At 41.4% G+C, this 17908-nt stretch overlaps 3 protein-coding genes and 1 pseudogene across 3 annotated transcripts; all 4 read right to left on the bottom strand.

Moving 5' to 3' along the window:
- Positions 1 to 167: 167 nt before the first annotated feature.
- Positions 168 to 4499, bottom strand: LOC138191586 (UDP-glucuronosyltransferase 2A2-like; annotated as a pseudogene).
- A 283-nt stretch (positions 4500 to 4782) lies between these two features.
- On the bottom strand, positions 4783 to 8688 carry LOC138215857 (UDP-glucuronosyltransferase 2C1-like). Its single transcript, XM_069178300.1, has 6 exons — positions 7952 to 8688; positions 7124 to 7272; positions 6906 to 7037; positions 5817 to 5904; positions 5375 to 5594; positions 4783 to 5134 (listed from the first exon to the last, which is right to left on the bottom strand). Exons 1-6 carry the CDS (start codon positions 8667 to 8669, stop codon positions 4849 to 4851), a joined length of 1593 nt encoding a protein of 530 aa, XP_069034401.1. The 5' UTR covers positions 8670 to 8688; the 3' UTR covers positions 4783 to 4848.
- Positions 8689 to 8996: 308 nt separating this feature from the next.
- On the bottom strand, positions 8997 to 12890 carry LOC138191673 (UDP-glucuronosyltransferase 2C1-like). The gene is made up of 6 exons (XM_069138595.1): positions 12160 to 12890; positions 11331 to 11479; positions 11113 to 11244; positions 10023 to 10110; positions 9582 to 9801; positions 8997 to 9338 (listed from the first exon to the last, which is right to left on the bottom strand). The coding sequence occupies exons 1-6, from the start codon at positions 12875 to 12877 to the stop codon at positions 9053 to 9055; spliced, it is 1593 nt and encodes a 530-aa protein (XP_068994696.1). The 5' UTR covers positions 12878 to 12890; the 3' UTR covers positions 8997 to 9052.
- A 311-nt stretch (positions 12891 to 13201) lies between these two features.
- LOC138191672 (UDP-glucuronosyltransferase 2A2-like) lies at positions 13202 to 17104 on the bottom strand. Its single transcript, XM_069138594.1, has 6 exons — positions 16369 to 17104; positions 15541 to 15689; positions 15323 to 15454; positions 14233 to 14320; positions 13791 to 14010; positions 13202 to 13547 (listed from the first exon to the last, which is right to left on the bottom strand). The coding sequence occupies exons 1-6, from the start codon at positions 17084 to 17086 to the stop codon at positions 13265 to 13267; spliced, it is 1590 nt and encodes a 529-aa protein (XP_068994695.1). The 5' UTR covers positions 17087 to 17104; the 3' UTR covers positions 13202 to 13264.
- Positions 17105 to 17908: the final 804 nt, after the last annotated feature.

The following is a 17908-nucleotide window of genomic DNA, read 5'->3' as shown; positions in this document are numbered from 1 at the left end:
TGAAGTGATTACTGGAGATACATGGGCGAGCTAACTATCAAAATGTCCACACATTTGACAAAGTTTCAAAGTGGTGACAAATACGAGTCCCTAAAACCCAGTTTCATTACAACCAGCTTGTTTATTCACCCATCAGTTCATTACCTTCTGTACTTCAGTTTAATCAGTTACCCAGCCTTTCTCTTTGTCTTTCCTTTCCTCCCACAGCACCTCCGAAGGCAGAAACTGCAGGTCTTGAGGAAGATGAGTGTGACAAACAGAACTAAAGCGAGGAGGAAGGTGAGGACATCCAAGCTGTGGTACTGGTACCAGGTGAGCTCGTGGGCCTGGACCCTCAAGTGCTTGGCGCCTTTGTTTCTCATGGTGAACTCAATCCAGAATACTGCCTCATCCCGAGGACTCATGGGTCTGTCGTGGTGAATGCTGGACAGCCGCATAGCATTTTCCTTGTACCTGTGAATGTATGTATGGGTGGAAATGTGAATCAACTTGTTTTTTTTTTGTTGTTTTTTTTTCATACTTTATTCCTGTGCCTGCCAAACAATGCAGAAAAATAACGCTACATTTTTTTTTTGTGTTAAGTTTTTTAAATTTTTATATATATATATATATATATCTAATGGATAAACCAGCATGAGAGGGTGTAAGGTCTACCCAGTGGTTTATGCACTTTGAAAATTCGGTGGCGGTAATTGAACTGTCATACTGCCATTAGACCACGGCTCTTTTATGGCATGTCATTAATCTTGCTTTTGTATTATTAATCTGAACTCTGCATAAAGGGAAAAAAAGAGATAATTGTTTTAATACCTCTGAAACGGACAAAGGTAAGAGAATTTGCGATTTGCCATTGATGACAGTGTTGATTGCATCCTTTAGGTTTCGAGTCTTCATGAAGTTCAGGTCCACGATAACTGCAGCTCCTTTAGCCTTCATATGGACCATGTTGTCTTGATCAGCGAACATGGGGATGCCCACCATGGGAACACCGTGGTAGATGGCCTCATAAATCCCATTTGCGCCACCGTGAGTGATGAAAGCCTTCGGGTGACCTGATGCGTGGCAAAAATCATGGTTCATTTTTTAAAATGAGACTACACATAGTCCAACGAATTAACAAATTTGCAGCGCAGTGGTTAGCATTGTCGCCTCACAGCAAAAAGGTTTGAATCCGGGCCTGGGCCTTTCTGTGCAGAGTTTGCATGTTCTCCATGTGCCTGCGTGAGTTCTCTTCGGGTACTCCGGCTTCCTCCCACCATCCAAAAACATGCACCTCAGGTTCATTGGTGGTTCTACAAATGTCCCTCAGGTGTGAATGAGAGCGTGAATGATCTTTGTTTCCGTCTGTCTCTATGTGGCCCTATGATAGACTGGCGACCTGTCCAGGTGAACCCTGCCTTCGCCCAATGTGACCTGGGATGGGCTCTAGGCTCCAGCCCCCCCGTGACCCTGTTCAGGATAAAGCGGGTATAGATAATGGATGGATGGATTAACAAATTTAAATCAAATCAAATAAAGTTTGACATAACAGACCATTTTATTCATAGATTTTGCATATTAAACATTGACCTAAGGCGTGGTCAAAATGAACACATTCAAATTACCTGAACAAGGACAAGGCTTTAAACAATATGCAATATTTAAGCGAGACAATCTTTCATTGGTGTTGGAAGAACAAATTGTATTTTAATAATATTTTTTTTTTTAGCTGAAACAGCAACTTCTATTTTACAGTAAAAACATTTTTAATGCACAATATAAATAATGGAAAAGTCGAAAGCTTAAGGAAATCAAAATAATGTGAATGTAGAAACACAGCACCTTATTAACAGTACAACATTTTTTTAGACTGGCGCAGTGGTAATTTTGTACCTCCTTAAATGATAAAACACAGTCAAATATTAAGGAACAATAAGGGAAACTGCAGTACTTTTATTTTAAAAATGGTAATTTCTTTTTTTATTTTTGGGTGACAAACAGAATGTAGCCAATTTGTTTTGATACCATCAGTTAAAATTTGTATTTCCATTCAAGTTCATATTGGGCTTAACCTGAAGTTAGCCGGTTTGTCTGGCAACAGTCTCTACCCATAGAACATGCGCAGTACCCAGTATCATCCAAACAGCACGGGAATGTCTCACCGGACACCAGACTTAAAAGCTCTGTACTGTGAAATACAGAGAGGATTATCTGGTGGTGATCGGCTTTATCAGCATTGTGTGCCGCACTATAGGTTTAGCATATCCTACTAATTTTAGTTTTTAATCTGGATTTCTTTTTTAAGTCTTTTCTTGCTGTCGTGTTTTTTTTTTTTTTTTTTTTAAGGTCTCATTGGCAGGCAGGGTATCATCATTAGTAATCGTGATAATAATTACAAACCACACAGTTGATCAATTCTGACTTGACAAACCTTGTGGTAACACAACCACTATGGGATCATACAACTGACTGAGGATCTAAAAATGGAGCTAACCGATCCCTTTATGGAGAAGGCGATAAAACGATATTAAAGCACTTCCCTGTTATTCTTAAGATTAAGCTCATTCATATACACTCAACAATACGATAAAGGCAAAACTTTTGGATTTGCTCCCATTTTTAATTTGTTGAAGTACAAGATCCAAGACTTTTTTATGCGCACACAAACCAAAATCTGTTAGTGAGCAGCTTCACCTTTGCCAAGGTAATCCATTCACCTGACAGGTGTGGCACATCAAAATGCTGTTTAAACAGCATGTTTATTGCACATACTCTGAACTTGTCACAATAAAAAGCCTCTCATCTTGGCAAAGCCAAAGTGGTCCCTGGCATGGACTTTAACAAATTACTGAACAAAACCTGTGAGAAAGAAACCTTTTTTTTGCCGCATAAAAAGTCTTGGGGCAAAAACATCAGTGTTTTTGTTTTTGTTGAGTGTAAATTGCATCCAGGAATTATTCAAGTTGATTTGAGCGAGATGAGGCTATTATGTTCGCCTTCTCCATGGTGATGTTCCCGATCATAGATCCCAAAGTGAAGATTATGACGCCAGCGTCTCCAGAGCTCTGCACAAATTCTTCCATATCCTGCAAGAACAGTAACATTATCCCACTGGCAACCAACGCGACAGTGTAATTAAATATTAGGTTTGTCATAGCAAATAAGTAGTCAGTAAGTTTATTTAATATAGCACCTTTCACAGACGAAGTCACAAAGTGCTTCACAACAGAAATTAACAGCAGAATACAACAATATTTAAAGCAACCTACAGTCACAGGACACAACAACAGACCACTGAAATAAAAACACTTGATATCAAGAGGTGAGACAGGCCAATCTGAAAAGATATGTCTTAAGACATCTTTTGAAGGCATGGTGACAGCCCTACCTTTGGTAACAGTTTAGCAGGTCTGCAGTGGATCCCACCAATGAATTTGAAGTTGGGTAGCAAAGAACGAGGGAAATCAAAATCCCAGTAGGTCCGCGTTAAATAGATGTCTGCTTTACCCATCATCTCAGGTACTGGTTGGTCTTCCTGTTTCAAAGTAATGAAAGTCATGAATGTAATGAAATGAGAGCCTATTCAGTCCCCAGCGGACTAAGATCCCACACACAAGGACGCACGCGGCAATATTAATTGAAAAGAAGATACTGTTGTAAAAAAAAAAAAAAAATAGAACGACATTTACTTGTTTAAAATAAAAACATGAATATATTAACCTGTGTATTATTTGAATAGCTTAGTATTGAATGCACAACAACAAGGTATGTTTATACATGGCACTAGGCCCAGTTTAATATAAAACCCAATTTTATACAATACATATAGTAGGGGGTTCCTGCTCCATCTCTCTATCAGTTTGGGGGTCCTTGGCCTGTAAAATGTTGAAAACCCTTGCTTTAGACAATACAAAACATTTTCAAATCTTTTGTGGGCGACATAAAATATCAAATTGTATGACAAGCAATTAGATGTAAAAACATTGATAGCAATTACATAATAATTTAACTTTATAGTTGACAAACAGTGTTGTTACACAGTGATTCTCACCTTTGACTTCAGAGTAATATTCATCTGTTTGTTTCCACATAACTTTGTCCATCACGACGTCCTGCAGAGCGTAGAAGAGAAAGTTCCACATCCTCTCTGAGAAGTCCATCCTGTCGGTCAGTTTGCTCATCGCAGCGGGAACAAAGGACGGTGGAGCGGGCAGCTGACCACACTGCCTCTCCCAGATATGAGCCATGGAAAAGCGCAAGGAATAGACAAAGGGGATCCCCAAAATGTCTGCTACCAAGTCACTGCCGACGTAGATGGGGTCAGCCAGGAGAAGGTCATAGTTTCCCTCCTTCAGTTTCTTCATGATGGTTTCTGATTTCAGCACGCCGTCCAAATACTTCAAAGTAAAGTCAATGTCTCTCTTCATTAGCTCCATGAATCTGATGTAAATCGGAAAGTAGTTCATATGATCCATCTCATATATGGAGAAGTGGAGGAACTCTTCCATAAACTCCTCCATGGCCTCCAATGTTTTTGAGAGGTACTCGTTGAAAGATAATGATTAACTATATAAACCTGAACTCTGACTTGATTTTCTTTGCGTTACATAACATATCAGATAACAGCTCACCCAGGCTGATTGTTGGAGGCAAAAGGTAGCGGCAGTAAAGCTGACACTGTCAGTTTGAAAAAAACACAAATAATCTCTAACCTCTTGGAGAAATCCATAAACAGAAGGTAAAACCCGACCCTCAGTGATAGTTGAGGAGAGATGGAATAAAGTAAAACAAACACAAACCCAGTTTCATTACAACCAGCTTATTTATTCACCCATCAGTTCATTACCTTCTGTACTTCAGTTTAATCAGTTACTCAGCCTTTCTCTTTGTCTTTCCTTTCCTCCCACAGCACCTCTGAAGGCAGAAACTGCAGGTCTTGAGGAAGATGAGTGTGACAAACAGAACTAAAGTGAGGAGGAAGGTGAGGACATCCAAGCTGTGGTACTGGTACCAGGTGAGCTCGTGGGCCTGGACCCTCAAGTGCTTGGCGCCTTTGTTTCTCATGGTGAACTCAATCCAGAATACTGCCTCATCCCGAGGACTCATGGGTCTGTCGTGGTGAATGCTGGACAGCCGCATAGCATTTTCCTTGTACCTGTGAATGTATGTATGGGTGGAAGTGTAAATTACCCTGTGTATTATTTTTTTTTTAAATATAATTTCTTTGGCCTACAAAGGACAATTTAAAATTATTTTAAAACTTTTTTTTTTTTACTACAGATAAGCCAGTAAGTGAATGGGGAAAGGCATTCTCCAAAAAGACAATAAGAAATGATTGTTTTAATACCTCTAAAACCCTAAAACTGACAAAGTGCAAATAGGTAAGAGAACTTACGACTGGTTATTGATGACAGTGTTGATTGCATCTGTCAGGTCTTCGGTCTTCATGAAGTTCAGGTCCACGATAACTGCAGCTCCTTTAGCTTTCATATGGACCAAGTTGTCTGGCTGATCAGCGAGCATGGGGATGCCCACCATGGGAACACCGTGGTAGATGGCCTCATAAATCCCATTTGCGCCACCGTGAGTGATGAAAGCTCTGGTCTTCGGGTGACCTGATGCCCAGAACATGTGGGGAAAAAAAACAATGGATGGTGATGAAAAACGCTCCTGGCACACTTTTTGAAAAAACAATATTCCTTTTGTTAAGATGGTTGTGTCACTGTCGACGTTTCAGTCTGAGTTGCATGTTATTGCACCAGTAGTATCATTTCCTGATGGTATGAAATAGTTAGATATAAAGACTAATTTTGTCTTGGATGCTCAACTTTACTCACCCAGTAGGTCATTCTGAGGGATCCAGTCAAATATCTGGGTGTTAGGACCCAGAGTTTGTGGTTTTTCCCCACTGTATCTCCACAGCACCTATAAACAACATAAGAAAAATCTTTGGACTGACACAGTAATAATTGTGTCCTAATATATGTTATAATACCTCAAATAATACAACCCCATTTCCAAAAAAGTTGGGACGCTGTGTAAAATATATATAAAAAAACAGAATGCAATGATTTGCAAATCATGTAAAACCCATATTTAATTGTAAATAGACCAAAGACAACAGCCTTGAATGCCAGTAACATATCTCAACAAAGTTGGGACAGGTAAATTTACCACTGTGCTCCATCACCTCCTCTTTAAACAACACTGTAAACATTTGGCAACTGAGGACACCAGTTGCTGTAGTTTTGGAGCTGAAATGCTTTCCCATTATTGCCTGATTTTGGATTTCAGCTGCTCAACAGTTCAGCTTTGTTGTATATTTGATTTCATGATGGGCCACATTTTTTTAATGGTTGACAGTTCTGGACTGCAGGCTAGTATGTTTAGTACCCAGACTCTTCTACTACGGAGCCATACTGTTGTAATTTGTGCAGAATGTGGTTTGCCATTGTTTTACTGAAATAAGCAAGGCCTTCCCTAAAATAGATGTCTTGATGGCAGCATATATTGCTCACGATCTGTATGTATTATTCGACGTTAAAGTTACCTTCCCAGATGTGTAAGATACCCAATGCCATGTGCACTAATGCACCCTCATACCATCACAGATGCTGGCTTTTCATCTGTGCACTCATAACAAGCTGGATGGTCCCTCTCCTCTTTAGCCTGGTGGATGCAGTGTCCATAATTCCCAAATAGAATCTAAAATTTTGATTTGTCAGACAATAGAACAGTTTTCCACTTCCTCTCAGTCCATCTTAAATGAGCTCGGGCCCAGAGAAGACAACGGTGTTTCTCAATCATGTCTATAAATGGTTTCTTCTTTGCATGGTTGAGTTTTAACCAGCATTTGTGGATGCCGCAATTAACTGTGTTTACTGACAATGGTTTTCAGAAGTGTTTCTGAGCCCAAACTATCTTACCTTTTGTGGGATCTGAGCGAGAGCTGAGGCTATCATGTTCCCCTTCTCTGTGGTGATGTTCTTGATGAAGGATCCCAAAGTGAAGACCACAACGCCAGCGTCTCCAGAGCTCTGCACAAGTTCTTCCATATCCTGCAAGAAGAGTAGTTCTATCCCACTGCCAGCCAACCCGGCAAGGTAATAAAATATTAGGTTTGTCATAGTGGTGACAGCCCTACCTTTGGTAACGGTTTAGCAGGTCTGCAGTGGATCCCACCAACGATTTTGAAGTTGGGGAGGAAAGGACGAGGGAAATCAAAATCCCAGTAGGTCCGCAGTAACCAGATGTCTGCTTTACCCATCATCTCACAGGTACTGGTTGGTCTTCCTGTTTCAATGCAAAAGTAATGAATTACAAAGTATGTCATCAATACTTTAGACAATGCAGCCAATGTTTGAATTTTATGTTCCTAAAATATCAAAGCCAATGACCAGTGATTGGATATAAAAATACTGAAATGTATTCAGAGCTATTACATTATCATTGGACCTCATCGATGATAAACAGTGTTGTAACACATGCTGCTTTCAAATGGAACTCGTCAGCTTGTAGTTACAACACAGGAAGTCGTGTGCATTGTATGCGTGGCTCTTTGAGTGGTTAAATCATAAAGACAATGTTGCTCAGCAACGACAACATGGACGGTGTCTAGAAGCCAAAGAGTCCAACAATTTAGCAAGTTAATGTGGATAAAGTAATGCAGGAAATGCAAAGACATGGAAAAGATGAGATCGTTGAAAGACCAACATTTTCCACAGACATAGGCTGTTATCTAAATTATGTCTAAAGTTACAATATATTATCTTAACATCCAACGAAAAATGAATTTTCAGGGCCTCTGCCATTTCTGTTAATGTCAGCAAACATGTCACAACTCATTAACTCGAGACTTGTAGAAAGTTCCTAGCTCCGACGTGGTGAATACCACGATGGGCTGTTCACATGGACTCTTCTTGTGTACACATTAAATATGACCCCATTTAAACGCAGCAACAGTGATTCTCACCTTTGACTTCAGAGTAATATTCATCTGTTTGTTTCCACATAACTTTGTCCATCACGACGTCCTGCAGAGCGTAGAAGAGAAAGTTCCACATCCTCTCTGAGAAGTCCATCCTGTCGTTCAGTTTGCTCATCGGAGCGGGAACAAAGGACGGTGGAGCGGGCAGCTGACCACACTGCCTCTCCCAGATATGAGCCATGGAAAAGCGCAAGGAATAGACAAAGGGGATCCCCAAAATGTCTGCTACCAATTCACTGCCAATGAAGATGGGGTCAGCCAGGAGAAGGTCATAGTTTCTCTCCTTCAGCTTCTTCATGATGGTTTCTGATTTCAGCACGCCGTCCAAATACTTCAAAGCAAAGTCAAAGTCTCTCTTCATTAGCTCCATGAATCTGATGTAAATCTGAAAGTAGTTCATATGATCCATCTCATATATGGAGAAGTGGAGGAACTCTTCCATAAGCTCCTCCATGGCCTCCAATGAGACGGAGGTGTTGAAGGGTACGTATTGAAAGCGGGAGGGTTCACTGCTGTTCATGAACATTGAAGCGCTCGGGACCAGGACCGTCACCTGGTGGCCCCTGTCGATCAGCGTCTCCAGCAACGGCTTCATGTTTATCCAGTGGCTGCCTTCAGAGTACCACACCAGAATCTTCCCTCCATTTGCGCTCCACGTCGCACAAAGTAGCAGAAGGACACAAACAGGGAGATGTCGCTCCATGATGTCTGTATGCCGGCGGAGAGGCCAGCTGTGGTCTGATCTGTTTTTGAGAGGTACTCGTTGAAAGATAATGATTAACTATATAAACCTGAACTCTGACTTGATTTTCTTTGCGTTACATGACATATCAGATAACAGCTCACCCAGCCCGGTTGTTGGAGGCAAAAGGTAGCGGCAGTAAAGCTGACAGTCTGTCAGTTTGAAAAAAACACAAATAATCTCTAACCTGTTGGAGAAATCCATAAACAGAAGTTAAAACCCGACCCTCAGTGATAGTTGAGGAGAGATGGAATAAATTAAAACAAACACAAACCCAGTTTCATTACAACCAGCTTGTTTATTCACCCATCAGTTCATTACCTTCTGTACTTCAGTTTAATCAGTTACTCAGCCTTTCTCTTTGTCTTTCCTTTCCTCCCACAGCACCTCTGAAGGCAGAAACTGCAGGTCTTGAGGAAGATGAGTGTGACAAACAGAACTAAAGCGAGGAGGAAGGTGAGGACATCCAAGCTGTGGTACTGGTACCAGGTGAGCTCGTGGGCCTGGACCCTCAAGTGCTTGGCGCCTTTGTTTCTCATGGTGAACTCAATCCAGAATACTGCCTCATCCCGAGGACTCATGGGTCTGTCGTGGTGAATGCTGGACAGCCGCATAGCATTTTCCTTGTACCTGTGAATGTATGTATGGGTGGAAGTGTAAATTACCCTGTGTATTATTATTTTTTTTTATATAATTTCTTTGGCCTACAAAGGACAATTTAAAATTATTTTAAAACTTTTTTTTTTTTTTACTACAGATAAGCCAGTAAGTGAATGGGGAAAAGGCATTCTCCAAAAAGACAATAAGAAATGATTGTTTTAATACCTCTAAAACCCTAAAACAGACAAAGTGCAAATAGGTAAGAGAACTTACGACTGGTCATTGATGACAGTGTTGATTGCATCTGTCAGGTCTTCGGTCTTCATGAAGTTCAGGTCCACGATAACTGCAGCTCCTTTAGCCTTCATATGGACCAAGTTGTCTGGCTGATCAGCGAACATGGGGATGCCCACCATGGGAACACCGTGGTAGATGGCCTCATAAATCCCATTTGCGCCACCGTGAGTGATGAAAGCTCTGGTCTTCGGGTGACCTGATGCCCAGAACATGTGGGGAAAAAAACAATGGATGGTGATAAAAAACGCTCCTGGCACACTTTTTGAAAAAACAATATTCCTTTTGTTAAGATGGTTGTGTCACTGTCGACGTTTCAGTCTGAGTTGCATGTTATTGCACCAGTAGTATCATTTCCTGATGGTATGAAATAGTTAGATATAAAGACTAATTTTGTCTTGGATGCTCAACTTTACTCACCCAGTAGGTCATTCTGAGGGATCCAGTCAAATATCTGGGTGTTAGGACCCAGAGTTTGTGGTTTTTCCCCACTGTATCTCCACAGCACCTATAAACAACATAAGAAAAATCTTTGGACTGACACAGTAATAATTGTGTCCTAATATATGTTATAATACCTCAAATAATACAACCCCATTTCCAAAAAAGTTGGGACGCTGTGTAAAATATATATATAAAAAAAACAATGCAATGATTTGCAAATCATGTAAAACCCATATTTAATTGTAAATAGACCAAAGACAACAGCCTTGAATGCCAGTAACATATCTCAACAAAGTTGGGACAGGTAAATTTACCACTGTGTTCCATCACCTCCTCTTTAAACAACACTGTAAACATTTGGTAACTGAGGACACCAGTTGCTGTAGTTTTGGAGCTGAAATGCTTTCCCATTATTGCCTGATTTTGGATTTCAGCTGCTCAACAGTTCAGCTTTGTTGTATATTTGATTTCATGATGGGCCACATTTTTTTAATGGTTGACAGTTCTGGACTGCAGGCTGGTATGTATAGTACTCAGACTCTTCTACTACGGAGCCATACTGTTGTAATTTGTGCAGAATGTGGTTTGCCATTGTTTTACTGAAATAAGCAAGGCCTTCCCTAAAATAGATGTCTTGATGGCAGCATATATTGCTCACGATCTGTATGTATTATTCGACGTTAAAGTTACCTTCCCAGATGTGTAAGATACCCAATGCCATGTGCACTAATGCACCCTCATACCATCACAGATGCTGGCTTTTCATCTGTGCACTCATAACAAGCTGGATGGTCCCTCTCCTCTTTAGCCTGGAGGATGCAGTGTCCATAATTCCCAAATAGAATCTAAAATTTTGATTTGTCAGACAATAGAACAGTTTTCCACTTCCTCTCAGTCCATCTTAAATGAGCTCGGGCCCAGAGAAGACAACGGTGTTTCTCAATCATGTCTATAAATGGTTTCTTCTTTGCATGGTTGAGTTTTAACCAGCATTTGTGGATGCCGCAATTAACTGTGTTTACTGACAATGGTTTTCAGAAGTGTTTCTGAGCCCAAACTATCTTACCTTTTGTGGGATCTGAGCGAGAGCTGAGGCTATCATGTTCCCCTTCTCTGTGGTGATGTTCTTGATGAAGGATCCCAAAGTGAAGACCACAACACCAGCGTCTCCAGAGCTCTGCACAAGTTCTTCCATATCCTGCAAGAAGAGTAGTTCTATCCCACTGCCAGCCAACCCGGCAAGGTAATAAAATATTAGGTTTGTCATAGTGGTGACAGCCCTACCATTGGTAACGGTTTAGCAGGTCTGCAGTGGATCCCACCAACGAATTTGAAGTTGGGGAGGAAAGGACGAGGGAAATCAAAATCCCAGTAGGTCCGCAGTAACCAGATGTCTGCTTTACCCATCATCTCACAGGTACTGGTTGGTCTTCCTGTTTCAATGCAAAAGTAATGAATTAACAAAGTATGTCATCAATACTTTAGACAATGCAGCCAATGTTTGAATTTTATGTTCCTAAAATATCAAAGCCAATGACCAGTGATTGGATATAAAAATACTGAAATGTATTCAGAGCTATTACATTATCATTGGACCTCATCGATGATAAACAGTGTTGTAACACATGCTGCTTTCAAATGGAACTCGTCAGCTCGTAGTTACAACACAGGAAGTCGTGTGCATTGTATGCGTGGCTCTTTGAGTGGTTAAATCATAAAGACAATGTTGCTCAGCAACGACAACATGGACGGTGTCTAGAAGCCAAAGAGTCCAACAATTTAGCAAGTTAATGTGGATAAAGTAATGCAGGAAATGCAAAGACATGGAAAAGATGAGATCGTTGAAAGACCAACATTTTCCACAGACATAGGCTGTTATCTAAATTATGTCTAAAGTTACAATATATTATCTTAACATCCAACGAAAAATGAATTTTCAGGGCCTCTGCCATTTCTGTTAATGTCAGCAAACATGTCACAACTCATTAACTCGAGACTTGTAGAAAGTTCCTAGCTCCGACGTGGTGAATACCACGATGGGCTGTTCACATGGACTCTTCTTGTGTGCACATTAAATATGACCCCATTTAAACGCAGCAACAGTGATTCTCACCTTTGACTTCAGAGTAATATTCATCTGTTTGTTTCCACATAACTTTGTCCATCACGACGTCCTGCAGAGCGTAGAAGAGAAAGTTCCACATCCTCTCTGAGAAGTCCATCCTGTCGGTCAGTTTGCTCATCGCACCGGGAACAAAGGACGGTGGAGCGGGCAGCTGACCACACTGCCTCTCCCAGATATGAGCCATGGAAAAGCGCAAGGAATAGACAAAGGGGATCCCCAAAATGTCTGCTACCAATTCACTGCCAACGAAGACGGGGTCAGCCAGGAGAAGGTCATAGTTTATCTCCTTCAGCTTCTTCATGATGGTTTCTGATTTCAGCACGCCGTCCAAATACTTCAAAGCAAAGTCAATGTCTCTCTTCATTAGCTCCATGAATCTGATGTAAATCTGAAAGTAGTTCATATGATCCATCTCATATATGGAGAAGTGGAGGAACTCTTCCATAAACTCCTCCATGGTCTCCAATGAGACGGAGGTGTTGAAGGGTACGTATTGAAAGCGGGAGGGTTCACTGCTGTTCATGAACATTGAAGCGCTCGGGACCAGGACCGTCACCTGGTGGCCCCTGTCGATCAGCGTCTTCAGCAACGGCTTCATGTTTATCCAGTGGCTGCCTTCAGAGTACCACACCAGAATCTTCCCTCCATTTGCGCTCCACGTCGCACAAAGTAGCAGAAGGACACAAACAGGGAGATGTCGCTCCATGATGTCTGTATGCCGGCGGAGAGGCCAGCTGTGGTCTGATCTGTTTTTGAGAGGTACTCGTTGAAAGATAATGATTAACTATATAAACCTGAACTCTGACTTGATTTTCTTTGCGTTACATGACATATCAGATAACAGCTCACCCAGGCTGATTGTTGGAGGCAAAAGGTAGCGGCAGTAAAACTGAAAGTCTGTCAGTTTGAAAAAAACACAAATAATCTCTAACCTCTTTGAGAAATCCATAAACAGAAGTTAAAACCCGACCCTCAGTGATAGTTGAGGAGAGATGGAATAAATTAAAACAAACACAAACCCAGTTTCATTACAACCAGCTTGTTTATTCACCCATCAGTTCATTACCTTCTGTACTTCAGTTTAATCAGTTACTCAGCCTTTCTCTTTTGTCTTTCCTTTCCTCCCACAGCACCTCCGAAGGCAGAAACTGCAGGTCTTGAGGAAGATGAGTGTGACAAACAGAACTAAAGCGAGGAGGAAGGTGAGGACATCCAAGCTGTGGTACTGGTACCAGGTGAGCTCGTGGGCCTGGACCCTCAAGTGCTTGGCGCCTTTGTTTCTCATGGTGAACTCAATCCAGAATACTGCCTCATCCCGAGGACTCATGGGTCTGTCGTGGTGAATGCTGGACAGCCGCATAGCGTTTTCCTTGTACCTGTGAATGTATGTATGGGTGGAAGTGTAAATTACCCTGTGTATTATTATTTTTTTTTATATAATTTCTTTGGCCTACAAAGGACAAGTAAAAATTATTTTAAAACTTTTTTTTTTTTTTACTACAGATAAGCCAGTAAGTGAATGGGGAAAAGGCATTCTCCAAAAAGACAATAAGAAATGATTGTTTTAATACCTCTAAAACCCTAAAACAGACAAAGTGCAAATAGGTAAGAGAACTTACGACTGGTCATTGATGACAGTGTTGATTGCATCTGTCAGGTCTTCGGTCTTCATGAAGTTCAGGTCCACGATAACTGCAGCTCCTTTAGCCTTCATATGGACCAAGTTGTCTGGCTGATCAGCGAACATGGGGATGCCCACCATGGGAACACCGTGGTAGATGGCCTCATAAATCCCATTTGCGCCACCGTGAGTGATGAAAGCTCTGGTCTTCGGGTGACCTGATGCCCAGAACATGTGGGGGAAAAAAACAATGGATGGTGATGAAAAACGCTCCTGGCACACTTTTTGAAAAAACAATATTCCTTTTGTTAAGATGGTTGTGTCACTGTCGACGTTTCAGTCTGAGTTGCATGTTATTGCACCAGTAGTATCATTTCCTGATGGTATGAAATAGTTAGATATAAAGACTAATTTTGTCTTGGATGCTCAACTTTACTCACCCAGTAGGTCATTCTGAGGGATCCAGTCAAATATCTGGGTGTTAGGACCCAGAGTTTGTGGTTTTTCCCCACTGTATCTCCACAGCACCTATAAACAACATAAGAAAAATCTTTGGACTGACACAGTAATAATTGTGTCCTAATATATGTTATAATACCTCAAATAATACAACCCCATTTCCAAAAAAGTTGGGACGCTGTGTAAAATATATATATAAAAAAAACAATGCAATGATTTGCAAATCATGTAAAACCCATATTTAATTGTAAATAGACCAAAGACAACAGCCTTGAATGCCAGTAACATATCTCAACAAAGTTGGGACAGGTAAATTTACCACTGTGTTCCATCACCTCCTCTTTAAACAACACTGTAAACATTTGGTAACTGAGGACACCAGTTGCTGTAGTTTTGGAGCTGAAATGCTTTCCCATTATTGCCTGATTTTGGATTTCAGCTGCTCAACAGTTCAGCTTTGTTGTATATTTGATTTCATGATGGGCCACATTTTTTTAATGGTTGACAGTTCTGGACTGCAGGCTAGTATGTATAGTACTCAGACTCTTCTACTACGGAGCCATACTGTTGGAATTTGTGCAGAATGTGGTTTGCCATTGTTTTACTGAAATAAGCAAGGCCTTCCCTAAAATAGATGTCTTGATGGCAGCATATATTGCTCACGATCTGTATGTATTATTCGACGTTAAAGTTACCTTCCCAGATGTGTAAGATACCCAATGCCATGTGCACTAATGCACCCTCATACCATCACAGATGCTGGCTTTTCATCTGTGCACTCATAACAAGCTGGATGGTCCCTCTCCTCTTTAGCCTGGAGGATGCAGTGTCCATAATTCCCAAATAGAATCTAAAATTTTGATTTGTCAGACAATAGAACAGTTTTCCACTTCCTCTCAGTCCATCTTAAATGAGCTCGGGCCCAGAGAAGACAACGGTGTTTCTCAATCATGTCTATAAATGGTTTCTTCTTTGCATGGTTGAGTTTTAACCAGCATTTGTGGATGCCGCAATTAACTGTGTTTACTGACAATGGTTTTCAGAAGTGTTTCTGAGCCCAAACTATCTTACCTTTTGTGGGATCTGAGCGAGAGCTGAGGCTATCATGTTCCCCTTCTCTGTGGTGATGTTCTTGATGAAGGATCCCAAAGTGAAGACCACAACACCAGCGTCTCCAGAGCTCTGCACAAGTTCTTCCATATCCTGCAAGAAGAGTAGTTCTATCCCACTGCCAGCCAACCCGGCAAGGTAATAAAATATTAGGTTTGTCATAGTGGTGACAGCCCTACCTTTGGTAACGGTTTAACCGGTCTGCAGTGGATCCCACCAACGAATTTGAAGTTGGGGAGGAAAGGACGAGGGAAATCAAAATCCCAGTAGGTCCGCAGTAACCAGATTTCTGCTTTACCCATCATCTCACAGGTACTGGTTGGTCTTCCTGTTTCAATGCAAAAGTAATGAATTACAAAGTATGTCATCAATACTTTAGACAATGCAGCCAATGTTTGAATTTTATGTTCCTAAAATATCAAAGCCAATGACCAGTGATTGGATATAAAAATACTGAAATGTATTCAGCGCTATTACATTATCATTGGACCTCATCGATGATAAACAGTGTTGTAACACATGCTGCTTTCAAATGGAACTCGTCAGCTCATAGTTATAACACGGGAAGTCGTGTGCATCGTATGCGTCGCTCTTTGAGTGGTTAAATCATAAAAACAATGTTGCTCGGCAACGGCAACATGGACGGCGTCTAGAAGCCACAGAGTCCAACAATTTAGCAAGTTAATGTGGATAAAGTAATGCAGGAAATGCAAAGACATGGAAAAGATGAGATCGTTGAAAGACCAACATTTTCCACAGACATAGGCTGTTATCTAAATTATATCTAAAGTTACAATATATTATCTTAACATCCAACGAAAAATGAATTTTCAGGGCCTCTGCCATTTCTGTTAATGTCAGCAAACATGTCACAACTCATTAACTCGAGACTTGTAGAAAGTTCCTAGCTCCGACGTGGTGAATACCACGATGGGCTGTTCACATGGACTCTTCTTGTGTACACAGTAAATATGACCTCATTTAAACGCAGCAACAGTGATTCTCACCTTTGACTTCAGAGTAATATTCATCTGTTTGTTTCCACATAACTTTGTCCATCACGACGTCCTGCAGAGCGTAGAAGAGAAAGTTCCACATCCTCTCTGAGAAGTCCATCCTGTCGGTCAGTTTGCTCATCGCAGCGGGAACAAAGGACGGTGGAGCGGGCAGCTGACCACACTGCCTCTCCCAGATATGAGCCATGGAAAAGCGCAAGGAATAGACAAAGGGGATCCCCAAAATGTCTGCTACCAATTCACTGCCGACGTAGATGGGGTCAGCCAGGAGAAGGTCATAGTTTCTCTCCTTCAGCTTCTTCATGATGGTTTCTGATTTCAGCACGCCGTCCAAATACTTCAAAGCAAAGTCAATGTCTCTCTTCATTAGCTCCATGAATCTGATGTAAATCTGAAAGTAGTTCATATGATCCATCTCATATATGGAGAAGTGGAGGAACTCTTCCATAAACTCCTCCATGGTCTCCAATGAGACGGAGGTGTTGAAGGGTACGTATTGAAAGCGGGAGGGTTCACTGCTGTTCATGAACATTGAAGCGCTCGGGACCAGGACCGTCACCTGGTGGCCCCTGTCGATCAGCGTCTCCAGCAACGGCTTCATGTTTATCCAGTGGCTGCCTTCAGAGTACCACACCAGAATCTTCCCTCCATTTGCGCTCCACGTCGCACAAAGTAGCAGAAGGACACAAACAGGGAGATGTCGCTCCATGATGTCTGTATGCCGGCGGAGAGGCCAGCTGCGGTCTGATCTGTTTTTGAGAGGTACTCGTTGAAAGATAATGATTAACTATATAAACCTGAACTCTGACTTGATTTTCTTTGCGTTACATGACATATCAGATAACAGCTCACCCAGGCTGATTGTTGGAGGCAAAAGGTAGCGGCAGTAAAGCTGACAGTCTGTCAGTTTGAAAAAAACACAAATAATCTCTAACCTCTTGGAGAAATCCATAAACAGAAGGTAAAACCCGACCCTCAGTGATAGTTGAGGAGAGATGGAATAACGTAACACAAAAGAACAATGATTTTAGGTTCATGGGCTTGGCGGTGTCTTGTATAATCTGGAGAAGTTTTGGGTGCCTGTGCAAGCATTTCCCTGCAGGCCATTAAAAAATAGAGCACGAGTGAGACCAAAGAAGTACTGGTACTTGTTGAGGGGGAGATTTATGTTTACTGCCATTTTAAAATGATTGGTCTGTTTGGATTGTCATTTGGGACAGTTTTTCCAGGGTTGTGGCTAAAATATCTCAACAACAACTGGATGAGTGACTGTGAATGTTTGTAATGTTGAGGATTAATCTGGCTGACTGGCAGTGGTATTGGTTCACAACATACAGTATATGGTGATCAAAGCCGATTGGCTGCTCCAATAGTTACAAAATTAACCTGAGCTCTTCGCTCTTTAGGATACAAGACTTGAAACAATCCTCAATGGGGGGAAGTTAGACCCACATATACACGCAGGTAATTCGGGTCTGGTATTACCAGGGTGAATGTTTGCATGCAAAATTGCCCTTGGACAAGACACTGA

This window comes from Embiotoca jacksoni, unplaced genomic scaffold (genome assembly GCF_022577435.1).
Source record: "Embiotoca jacksoni isolate LCO1_2020_lvr unplaced genomic scaffold, fEmbJac1.0.p SCAF_8, whole genome shotgun sequence".
NCBI classification, from domain to species: Eukaryota; Metazoa; Chordata; class Actinopteri; family Embiotocidae; genus Embiotoca; species Embiotoca jacksoni.
The sequence above is the reverse complement of the archived record's forward strand: the minus strand, read 5'-3'. Positions and strand labels throughout refer to the sequence as shown.

Bases quoted from the DNA above. Each gene is read 5' to 3' on its own strand.
- LOC138191673 (XM_069138595.1), bottom strand. From the start codon at position 12,877: ATGGAGCGACATCTCCCTGTTTGTGTCCTTCTGCTACTTTGTGCGACG. The intron at 11,245-11,330 runs GTAGGGCTGTCA...CTCTTCTTGCAG, and splicing joins CTGCTAAACCGTTACCAATG to GATATGGAAGAACTTGTGCA. The intron at 9,339-9,581 runs GTAAGTTCTCTT...ATACATTCACAG, and splicing joins ACTGTCATCAATGACCAGTC to GTACAAGGAAAATGCTATGC.
- LOC138191672 (XM_069138594.1), bottom strand. From the start codon at position 17,086: ATGGAGCGACATCTCCCTGTTTGTGTCCTTCTGCTACTTTGTGCGACG. The intron at 15,455-15,540 runs GTAGGGCTGTCA...CTCTTCTTGCAG, and splicing joins CGGTTAAACCGTTACCAAAG to GATATGGAAGAACTTGTGCA. The intron at 14,011-14,232 runs GTGAGTAAAGTT...TCTGGGCATCAG, and splicing joins CCCTCAGAATGACCTACTGG to GTCACCCGAAGACCAGAGCT.
- LOC138215857 (XM_069178300.1), bottom strand. From the start codon at position 8,669: ATGGAGCGACATCTCCCTGTTTGTGTCCTTCTGCTACTTTGTGCGACG. The intron at 5,905-6,905 runs GTAAGATAGTTT...TGTTGTTTATAG, and splicing joins TCGCTCAGATCCCACAAAAG to GTGCTGTGGAGATACAGTGG. The intron at 5,135-5,374 runs GTAAGTTCTCTT...ATACATTCACAG, and splicing joins ACTGTCATCAATAACCAGTC to GTACAAGGAAAATGCTATGC.